Genomic DNA, 12,089 nt, shown 5'->3' with positions numbered 1-12,089 from the left:
ATCTCAGGTAGGACATGAGATTTTTTTTTTTTTTTTTTGAAAGACAGAGAGAAGGAAGGAAGGATAGAAGGAAGGAAGGAAGGAAGAAAGGGAAACATCTTTAAACATTTTCTTGTTTTATTGTATTTTGTTTTTTTGTTTTTGTTACATGGGCTGGGGCCGGGAATCGAACCGAGGTCCTCCGGCATAGCAGGCAAGCACTTTGCCCGCTGAGCCACCGCGGCCCGCCAGGACATGAGATTTTGTTGGTTTGTCCAGAGTGATGCCCCGATGAATCCCAGAGTGATTCGATCAGTGAGTGGAAAAGTATCTGCAAAGCCCCCTTCAGGGAGTGGTGAGAACGGGGAGAAATTCAACTTTCCCAAGTTGAATTCTTGATATTCTCACAAACAGTGTGGACAACCAAAACTATAGGCAGAGCCCCCAGTCTTGGGGTTTGTTCATATGAAACTTCACCCCACAAAGGATAGGTCAAGCCTACTTAAAGTTAGGCCTAACAGTCACCCCCAAGAGAGCCTCTTTTGTTGCTCAAATGTGGCCCCTCTCTCCAGCCAACACAATGAGCAGTCTCACCACCCTACCCCTCTCTATGTGGGACATGACTCCCAGGGGTGTGGACCTTCCTGGCAACGTGGGGCAGAGATCTTGGAATGAGCGGAGACTCAGCATCAAGGGATTAAGAAAAACCCTAGAATGAGCTGAGATTTCGCATCAAGGAATTGAGAAAACCTTCGAGACCAAAAGAGGGAAGAGGGAAATGAGACAAAGTGTCAATGGCTGAGAGATTCCCAACAGAGTCGAGAGGTTATCTTGGAGGTTATTCTTATGCATCAAGTAGATATCACCTTGTTATTCAAGATGTAATGGAGAGGCTGGAGGGAACTGCCTGAAAATGTAGAGCTGTGTTCCAGTAGCCATGTTTCTTGAGGTTGATTGAATAATAATACAGCTGTCACAATGTGACTGTGTGATTGTGAAAACCTTGTGTCTGATGCTCCTTTCATCTACCTTGTCGACAGAGGAGTAGAACATATGGAATAAAAATAAATAATAGGGGGAAGAAATGTTAAAATAAATTTAGTTTGAAATGCTAGTGTTCAATGAAGGCAAGGGGTAAGGGGTATGATAGGTAAAATCTTTTTTTGTTTTTTTCTTTCCTGTGTTCATTTCATTTCTTTTTCTATTGTCTTTTTGTTTCTTTTTCTGAATTAATGCAAATGTTCTAAGAAATGATGAATATGCAACTAGGTGATGATATTGTGAATTACTGATTATGTATGTTTTATTTTGTTTCTTATTTTTTTAATTAATAAATAAATTTAAAAAAAATAAAAGGGAGGCATACAGGGTAAAATAAAAAATAAAAAAAAAATCAAGTATCCTTACATCCAACCCAGTTGTCTTTCAAAAATGAAGGTGACTTAAAGACTTTACCAAATAAAGAATTTGTTGCTAGCAGACCCACCTTACAACAAATACTGAAATAAAATTTTCAGGTGAAGCACGAATGACTCCAGATGATAATTTGAATCCATGCAAAAATGAAGGCAACTGGTAATGACAATTATATGAAACACAAGAGAAATGCGTATTTGCTCCTTTCTCCTCATAACTAATTTAAAAAGCAATTGTTTAATGTGACTGTGTGATTGTGAAAACCTCGTGTCTGATGCTCCTTTAATCCAGGGTATGGACAGATGAGTAAAAAAATACGGATAAAAAATAAATAATAGTGGGGATAAGGGGTAAAATAAATTGGGCAGATGGAAATACAAATGGTCAATGAGAGGGAGGGGTAAGGGGTATGGGATGTATGGGTTTTTTCTTTTTTTCTTATTTCTTTTTCTGGAGTGATGCAAATGCTCTAAAAATGATCATGGTCATGAATAGACAATTATGTGATGATATTGTGAACCATTGATTGTACACAATGTATAGACTGTATGTATGTGAAGATTTGTCAATAAAAATATTTTTTAAAAAGTAAAAATAAATAAATAAATAAAAAATAATGCTTCTCCCCCCAAAGAAAAATAAGTTGTAGTGAGTCAGATGGTATCCCCCCAAAACATATGTCCGAATCCTGTTCTCTTGAACCTGTGATTGTGATCTTATTTGAATAAAAGGATATTTGCAGATGTTATTAAGTTAAGGATCTTGGGGATAAAGAGATGGTCCTGGATTACCCAGATGGGTCCTAAATCCAATGACAAGTGTCCTTATAATAGACACACAGAGGAGAAGCCCACGTGAAGGTGGAGCAGAGAATGGAGTGATGCATCCACAGGCTGAGGAACTCCAAGGAATGCCAGCAGCTACCAGAATCTAAAAGAGGGAGTGAACAGATTCTCCACCAGAGCCTCCAGAGCCTCCAGATGGGAGGATGGCCCTTTTGACACCTTTGATTTTGGCTTAGAGAAACTCATTCCAGACTCCTGGTCTCTAGGAATGAGGAAATCCATTTCTGTAGTTTTAAGCCAAGTTTGTGATAATTTGTTTATGGCATCCACAGGAAACTGAAACAGATGTTCACATCCCAATTCTTGAAACTTGTGATTGTGTTACCTTACATGGCAAAAGGGATTTTGCAGATATGATTAAGAGAGGGAGATGCTATCCTTGATTCTATAGGTGGGATTATCCAGTATCATCACAAGGGTCCTGCTAAGTGAAAGAAGGAGGCGGGAGCGTTAGAGTCAGTGAAGGAGCAGTGATGGTGGAGTTAGAGTTCAGAGTGATGCAACTGCTAATTTGGAAGATGAAGGAAGGGGCTGTGAGCCAGAAAGTGCAGGTGCAGTAAAACCCATTCTGGGATTCTGACCTCCAGAACTCTAAGATAATAAATTTGTGTTTGTGGTAATTTGTTACAGCATAATTCCTACCCTTTAAGAACACATCAGATAAAACAAACAAACAAGCATATAAACCAAAAAAAAAAAAAAAAAAAAGATAGTTCCATCTCCCTACCCCATATTAGTGACAGATCTTTTCAACATGAATAAGTTAGAATAGCCATAGCCCAAACACCCCTGAAGAAAGAGACAGAAAGATCAAAGGTGATGGTGGAGTTATACAGAGAAGATAGGATTTAACAAATGAATATGACTGCTGAGTTGTTAAATTGACAGCTCTTTTAGTCTCAGTGTTTAAGCACGAAACTTTTTCATAACTCATTTACCATCCCACGGTGCTTGCCAGGTTGGTCTTGTGCTTTTCCCAAGATCACTGGCTAGAATGGGTGGAGCTGCCTCTGAACCCATTCCCTGAATCGTAATCCAGGCTGTTTTCTTTACCCAAACTGTCTCTCTGATCTCCCTTGGTCAACACCTTCATGCCCAGTGTCCAGGGTAGATCCAACGATCCCTTGGCTTTCCTCCTAGTTCTCTATGGAGTCCTTTATAGTAACCAAATGAATGAAACCTCTTCACCCAGTTGGGCATGCCATGGAGTCTGTGCAGGTGTCTTAAGAGACCTTCATGGAAATATAGGCCCACAATTTCACAATCCAGAAAGCTCTGAAAACCAAATGCTTTTTTGTTTTCATATCCACCTTGTTGGTAAGCCCTCATCTGAACTCTCATGAGGCTATTTAATCTTTATGTATAATTATAATCTTTATGTGTTCTCTTAGTGTGAACATTTATAAGTTTAGCTATGTAAGTATTAATGTGTTTTATTTTGGGGTGTTCAAAATCCTGCTCAGATCATGTATAGTGTATGCACAGAATTAACTTTCTGAAGTCCAAAATAAGCTGAATTTCAAGACCCATTGGACCCATGAATTTCAGATAAGAGTTTATAGGCCTGCACTTTTTGATCCATTTAACAAATGTGGGTTGAAAATGGGCCAAGCACAAGAGCCCAGTGATGAATAGGATGGTGCATGACCTTTGGAAGTTCAAGGTCTAGTGGGGAAGAAAGACCTTTGGAGTGGTTGTATCGATACATGGAGTGCCACAGGAGCAAATACGTAATAAATTGAAACTACTGCATGATAGCTCCGCAAATATAATCAGTGTGTATGCCCCAATGAGTGCTAAAACTAAAGAAATCTTTGTCATGTCATAAGCATTCTCTCAGTCTCATATTTGGGCTTCTTTTGATAGAGCATTAATAACCCTCTTAATCAGACCTGTCAGGGATTCATACAGACTTTAGTGTCTGTTTAATGGCCTGTGGTTTTAGGAGCTTCAGCTGTCCTTTTAAGCTTTTCAGAGCTTTGAAACACATGTTGTTCCTTTTCTTTGAAGAGCCATGGCATGTTCAGGGCAGGGGAGGTGTAGATCACCTGTAGGCCATCTTTCTAGGAGTGAATTGGAGAAGTCAGCCCTCTGCTCCACTTGTCTATTGAGAATGAAACGAGGAAGTCTTCTCCCTGCTGCTGGAGTCTGGCTGGTTCAGCTTCTCCGAGAACTCACTTAGAGCATGGAGCACACCTCTTCTAATGTTCCTGAGAATGTCAGTGAAGATCATTTCATTTCTTTTTCAACAATGGCCAGCCTTTCGACACAATTTTCATCTAATGCGTATCATTCCCAGTTTCATTTCCATTTCAGTTGTTACAGTGTAAGAAAGTCTATACTGACATTTCCAAAAATGAGTTCTAATGAGCACTCTATCTAGATAAATTAATATTGCTCTTAGCATTCTGTCTCATAATTTATAATATTCTAATGTAGAAGCATAATACTAATGTAGAAGCATAATATTTCTAATGTTTCATGTGACTCAGTCCTCTTTTATTCTCTTCTTTAGTGCTTTCTGTGACGCTTGTTCGTTTGCTCTTGGATGGGTATCGTCCCACTAGCCAAATACAGGCGTGTATCTAAGGAGTATAAAAATGACCTCCCTCTGTCTGTTATTCAAGGGAGGGATCCTTGTTACGCCTTGTGTATCACAGAGTCCAAGCATGTGAAAAGAAAATCTAAATAAATCTCTTTTCATTTAGCATGAGAGACCCACAAGGGACAGGCAAAAATCTCCGTGGGATGCAATAGCTATGTCCTTGTTGGGGGCAACAGTGGTACCAAGTATTTTCCAAGGCATTTTTGTGAAACACAAGAGGTTCCTCAAGAGGCTATGAGAAGAACAGGGTCCCTGGAGACATAATTTTGAGAAAAGCTATTTATGAAGCCTTTCCATGGAGAGTCACAGTAGTAAAGTCATTGAGAGGTCCTGCAGTCATGAATTCTGTGGAACTTTAACTCATCATTCCCCAAACTTATTTGAGAACAGAATTCAAGGTATAACCTGTTAATATCCCTAGAACCAATGTTCAGTAGAACCCACTTCTGTAAATGTTAGCATATACTTTATTATTACACCAAAGCAATTGAAATGGAAATGAGAGTGAGAATGATACTTATTAGATGCACATTGTTTGAGTTTAATGATTGGTATTAGCCCCTGGAAAATGTTGATGAATGGAAATGAGGCCCTCGCTCTGTAGGTATCACTATTTTCTCTCCTCTCCTGTCATTTAATGAGACTGTCCTTTTCCCATTGTTCGCCACACACATTCTTTTGAGTTTCTCCTTTATCATTGCAAAGGAAGAATTAGTGGGGAGGAGCAGTAAACACAAATCCACTTAACCCTGTCACCTTTTGAATAATTCTTTAAAAGCCAGGGGTTGCATTTTGCTGCAGAGATAAATGATGTGTTAATTTTTCTCACTTAATAAGGAATCCAGAGGCTGATGCAATGGCTCAGAAGGGCTTACAGGGACACGAGCTGTACTCCCTGTGTGTTCACGTCATTCTCAGAGTCTCAAGGTGGTGGCTTCACAATTCCATGCCTTGTCTCCATGTTTGTGTTCCAAACAAGAAGAACCACAGGCTTCCATCAGCTGAATATGTATCTTTTTTCTCAGGAAAGCAATAGCTTTCTTGGGAGCCCCACTTAGAAATGTCTGCCCGCATCTTTTTTGGCCCCAGCTGTGTTTCCTGATTATCCACTAGCAGCAGAGGATCTGGAAAGTGGAGTTTTAGCTGTGCACATTGTTCTCCAGAAAAGTCAGGAATTCATTAGCAAGTAAGAGTGGGAGAATATATATATATCAAGCCAGCATCTGCAGTGTGTGCCACAACCATCACTGAATTAGTACAGATAGCTCACATGACATCCTTTCCATTCCCAAGGAAAGGAACTTGGTGATTACAGTTTCAAGGGAAACTAGATTGGAGGAAGTCCAGAAAGTCAAAAGCAGAAAAAAAGTTTGAACTATGAAACCACTTTTTTCTCATTGATGACATTATTATAGAGAAACTTCAATTTTGTTTTTGATCCTCCTAAGTTTCATTTTGATCCTGAATTCCTAATTTCTATAGACTGGTAGATTTTTAAAACTTTCTATCCTCAAATAGGGCTCTCTGTCTATGAATGTCCTTTCCTAGCCTCATCCCTCCCTCCTCTCCGGTCACCCTCTCCTGGCCTCCCACCCCACTCCCTTAAAAAGTTGTGGTAAGAGGAATTGCTGTAGTAGAGGTTTAAAGGTTAGAAGGTGGCTTACCACTTTCACCTCTGATAGGTTTGGGGAAGGAGCAGTGTCTTGGAAGAATCAGAGATTCTAGGAATAATGTTTTTAGCCCTTGAAATTAGGAAAGCACTCCCATCCTGTCTGAACACCTGTGGGGCACATGGTCTTCCCGTTTGCCTCTAGCCTGAGAAGACAGTGCTAGAAGCAGCTGTATTAGTAGTTTTGTTATATTTTTTAAGCTTCATGGGCATATAATTCCCATTAAAATATGTGAGCATATGATTCAACTTTCAGACATGTAACTTTCAAATAATTTTCAGGATTGCTTTGAAATACATCTGCCAGCTTTAAGCAGATGAACAGGGTATAGTTTGCATCATGTAGTGAAAAGGGGTCCTATAGGTACACAGTTATTCTGAGAAACAAAATCGGAGGCCAGCATGGTCCGATTTAGACCAAAAGAGTAAATGCTCCAGACTTCTTTGTTGTTGTTGTTTTATTTTTATTGTAAAAACTTAACATACAAACGTATATCCTTGACATAAAAGCATTCCATACATGGTGTACAATCAATGAATGCTCTAGACTTTTAACCATAACATTTGAAATAAAGTAAAATTCTCTATAATGTGATCTTTTAAATTTTGCTTCTAGATTCTGAATTTGGTCTTGTGAAAGAACAGAATAGAGTGTGTAGAGATTCTAAATTCATTCCGTTAAATTAATGGAGTTCCTTTTTTTTCCCCTCAGTTTTTTGTTTTCTCAGGTTCTTTTAGACTTGACTGTATCATTTTTAAAGCTTTATTATTCTGCATGTTTTGTACTTACTACTTAGAGTGAACATTCACTAAAACTCTTTTTTTTTTTCTCTTGCCAGGTCCCTTACAACCTTGGGGTTGGTTATATCATCGCTGGCTGACCAAGCAGCTGGCAGGGGTAAAAACAAATTTGTGCCTTACCGAGATTCAGTCCTCACTTGGCTTCTTAAGGTAATGCATCATTCTAAGTTTCTTTTCCAACTGGAAATTGGCTGTTTCAGATGTAACAGCTGATAGGTGTGTGCAAAGCTAACTGAATACACCAAGAATTCTCATGACAATAGTTATCTCGATTCCTATATGAAAATATTTTCTATTGCTTTTTAGTCCATCCTTATGCCATTTGACAGGCATTATTCATTATTGTGACTGTGGAGAGGCTGCATACATCATGTCATAAAATTACTTGTGAAATATAAACCCATTTTCACGTAGCGTGTTCCTCGTGGAGAGTAGTGTCATATGAGCACACGTTGTGCTTTCATCATACGCACTGCCTGTGCAGTGGGATCTTGTTTCCTAAGATGCTACTTGAAATTCTCTGCAGGACAATTTGGGCGGCAACAGCCAGACTTCCATGATAGCCACCATCAGCCCAGCAGCAGACAACTACGAGGAGACCCTCTCCACGTTGAGATATGCAGACCGAGCCAAAAGGATTGTCAACCATGCCGTTGTCAATGAGGACCCCAATGCAAGAGTCATCCGAGAGCTGCGGGAGGAAGTAGAAAAACTGAAAGAGCAGCTCTCACAGGCAGAGGTAAAATCAGCCTGGCGCTCCCCATTTTTGAAGTTCTCTGGTGAGGACATGCTTGTTTGAGCTCATCATCTCATCATGTCATCATCTCGGTGTAGCTCAGGGTCACGGCATCTTGGTGCCTGCTGTGTGCTAAGCAGTATGGAGACTAAGTCAGTAAATCAAGTGGCCCTTGAGTACAGATCTCACTGTGTGAAATCCTCAGGGCCATGTGTATTGTTTTTATAATTTGTTGTCATTGTCGGCTGTATTTCCATAGCATCTTGGACTTTTCAGAGAACCTACGTATGTGACATCTACTTGTTAAGCTCTGGAGAGAGTATGATTTAAGATAATTAAGCATCAGGAATAATCTAGAATGTCCTTTTATTTTTTCATTTATATCCATTCCTGGCAGGGAACAGACTCAATGATTTTGTATCGTTACCATATTTCTTTGGCTTTACCCGTGCTTTAATAATCACACATTATTCCAAATAGCTGTTGCTTTATGCAAGTTACTGGGTGAGGCACTATCTCATTTATGATAGGCAAGTGGGCTGAGATGGAGGCCAGGTAATTAGTTTAAGCCACATGTCTTCCATATGTCAGGACTTGGGTCTGAATCTGAAACTGCTACTTCTAAGTTCGTATTCCTTTATACCACTCTATTGTTATCCCAATTTAGGAGAGTATTAAGTTATGGGGTAAAAAACACACAGGCAATAATAGCTATCACTAATTGATATTTATGTACCAGGCACTATCTAAATGTTTTTTTATTCATCTTATATAATAAAAAATATTTTAAAAGAGGTAAAGCCAGGGATCTGATTCTCTGTGAACTGGTGATGGTGGCATTTCATTATAACTTTGTTTGTGTCTTTCCTATCTTCCAGGCTATGGGTTCCTAAAAGCATAGGAAGCCTTTTTTTTTTTAATTAATTTTTTCATCCTTAACTCCTACTGCAGCATTTGGTACTAGAAAGCACTTAGCACATAGCCTTGTACATAGTAAGTGCTCCATAAATGTTGCTATTTTTATTATTACTATAATCATAACTTAGTGCATTGTGTATGATTTTTTTTGTTACTGATGCCATGTTGGCATCAACAACAAAAGGGTAGCAAAATACCTAAAAAATCAAAATGCTGATAGATGTTGAAGAGAGTCATGATCCTGAGAAGAAAGTGTAATTGTTCTGGAATTTGTTTGTCAATGGATTATCTAGTTACTTCCTCTTATTTCTGAATCTGCCTTTCTGCTGTGATCATATGATCTAGGTCATATGGTAGAGGAATAGCTAGCCAAAAGAAAGAGAAGAGCAGACACGGCAGATTACCCTAAAACTGTTCACACGTAGCTCCCTGAACCCAGCCCTCAGTTTACTCTCTGGCTCCACTAAACCCGCGAGCCCCAAGTTTACCCAGTGAGTCTCCAGACCGTCTACTCCAGCTTCTTATGCAAGCTCCACCATCTTTCTTTTTCATAGGGTTTCACTTTGAAGAAGCATATTGTTGCCAAGTAAAGTCCCCCCAAAATTTTAAGCTGCGTATGTCTGTATTTAAGCTCCATAGATATTCACTGAATGAACATAGAGGAAAATTACTTCCATTTTAACCAGATATCCTCCTTCCAAGTGAATAATAAAATATGCTAAATTCATTACCATTAATAGAGACAAGTAACTACCAAGGGCCCAGATTCAATTTTGCAAAAAGAAGAGGGACTTTTTCACCTTTTCCTAGTAGGTTAATATAACTGGAATGCATTTATTGTTAATGTGTCCTTATCTCTCTCAATGAATAGGAACCCTGCTTAAGTAACATTTTTGTCTTCTTTTTAATTTTGAAGATGAACTTTAGAAACTTTTAGGCCTTTAAATGGGAAATTTAAGTATGATGGATAAAATTGCTCAGCAGTAATTTGTATCATTTCATTCCAGGGCACTGGTACTACTTTTTCGGGTTTTACACAGTAACAGCCATGTACTTTTGCATCTCATTTGATTAATAAAGGTCGAAGACCCACCCTGACACTGTGTGACTTGATTGCGGCCAATAGATTATTGATAACTGCTTAAATAAAGGACAATAAATAATTGTATTGTACATAATGTTGGAAGATTTTTGACAATCAGATATCTTTGCTTTTACTCTAAAGGCTATGAAGGCCCCTGAACTGAAGGAAAAGCTAGAAGAATCTGAAAAGCTAATTAAAGAACTAACAGTGACTTGGGAAGAGAAGCTGAGGAAAACAGAAGAAATTGCACAGGTAGCTTGATAATGTAGGCCTAAAGTACTGGGATTCTTTTCATTTTCTGCTTTTTTTGTGTAGACGTTAGTCATCCTCAAAAAGTCTTTTAAGGGCCTCTGCCTACTGAATAGAGACTGTAAAGATCAGTTTAGTCACTGATTTCTTGTCTTTTATCAACCTTCCATCTGATCCATATATTTGCCAGAAAACACAGCATTTGAACAGGCTGGATTATGGAGAATATCTTTAAATTTAAGCAGAAATCACAAGGCAGGAGTTATACAAAGAAGATAGTGTTTAACAAACAAATATGATTGCTGAATCATTAAATTGATATTTCTTTTAGTGTCCAGTATCTATGAGCAGCTTAGAAGTAAAATACAAAGATTATGGAATTGTAATCCATACCAAACTCTGAAATTTGTTTTGTAACTATTGTGTTGTGCTTTGAAATGTATTGCTTTTTTGTGTATGTTACTTTTCACAAAAGAGAGAAAAAAAGTTGATTGTGATGATGAAAAAATATTTACTCCTTCTAGCGTCCTATGTTCTGGAGCAGTTAGAAGGAAAAGTCTGAGATGATGGTATGGTAGCCCATGACAAACTCTGGGATCTGTTCTGTAACCATTTATTGCAAAGTGCTTTGGAAACTATTACTTTTTTCTTTCTTTGCCTTGTATATATGTTATACTATAAAAAAAGTTTAAAAAAAAAAAAAACAGAAAGCAAGACGAAAGAAGACGGGCATTGCCGAAAGATCCCCGTATGTTAGAAGGATTAAAAGGGGAGAAGGTATAACAGAGAAAATGGGATTTAATAAATGAGTTTATCTCCTGAATCACTATATTAATATTCCTTCTTGTCTCCAGTATGCTGGAGCAGCTAGAAGGAAAAATTTGAGATGGTGGAATGGTAGCCCATGACAAACTCTGGGATCTCTTCTGTAACAACTTGAAGTGTGCTTTGAAAGTAATATATATGTTAATATTTTACAATTAAAAAAACATTAAAGGGTGGTGCGAAGATAGCTCAGTGGTAGAATTCTCACCTGCCATTTCGAGACCAAGTTCGATTCCCAGTGCCTGCCCATGTAAAAAAAAAAAAGATGAACGTTAAAAAAAAACATAAATCAAGGACTAACACTGGGTTTTTATGTGTGAGTGTGCTTATGTAGCTCTACACCATGCAGTAAATGAAGAGTTAATCTCATTGACCACTTGGACATATTTTATATTACCAATCAAGTAGCTTTAAAGCCGCAACTTAAACATAGATCAGGCTTCTGCATTTATGTTTCTTATAGAAAGTCCTTCTGCTCCCAACTCCCTACTTCTCTTACCTTATTTTATGTTTCTCCATAGCATCTATCACCGTTGGAAATTCTGTGTATCTTCTAATCTAGGTATTGTTTCATGGTCTGTCTCCTCCCACTAAAATATACATTTTATTGAAGGAAACAAAAAAAACTTTGTTTTGTTCTCTGCTGTATTTCCAGCCCTAGATCTGTGATTAGACATTGTAGATACTAATACATATTTCTGTAATAAATGAATGAAGGAATTCAAGGCACTGTAAAATATGGACCCAACATGACTTTCCAGCCCATTCCCTCACTGCTTTCCCACATATACTAAAGGTTCTTGATGTGTGAAATCATCCAGTATGTCCAGCACCTTTACTGTGCTTTCCTATGCCCTGTCCTTAGAATGTCCCGCACTTATCTTACTGCATTACCCCCATTTCTTCCTTTTGAATTTCTTATAGTTCAAGAACTATCTCAATTGTATTCTCTTCCTGAAGCC

General features: G+C 38.3%; 1 protein-coding gene across 4 annotated transcripts in view; it reads left to right on the top strand.

Annotated features, from left to right (window-relative positions):
* The window catches only part of KIF13A (kinesin family member 13A), a 268,116-nt gene that overhangs the window by 183,041 nt on the left and 72,986 nt on the right, over window positions 1–12,089 (top strand). For all 4 annotated transcript variants that reach the window (XM_077143440.1, XM_077143438.1, XM_077143439.1 and 1 more), the window contains exons 10-12: window positions 7,354–7,465; window positions 7,842–8,054; window positions 10,195–10,305. In XM_077143440.1, the coding sequence (XP_076999555.1) occupies window positions 7,354–7,465; window positions 7,842–8,054; window positions 10,195–10,305 (436 nt within the window). The remainder of the gene's footprint in view (window positions 1–7,353; window positions 7,466–7,841; window positions 8,055–10,194; window positions 10,306–12,089) is intronic.

Source organism: Tamandua tetradactyla, chromosome 25 (assembly GCF_023851605.1).
Source record: "Tamandua tetradactyla isolate mTamTet1 chromosome 25, mTamTet1.pri, whole genome shotgun sequence".
Classification (NCBI taxonomy): Eukaryota; Metazoa; Chordata; class Mammalia; order Pilosa; family Myrmecophagidae; genus Tamandua; species Tamandua tetradactyla.
The sequence above is the reverse complement of the archived record's forward strand: the minus strand, read 5'-3'. Positions and strand labels throughout refer to the sequence as shown.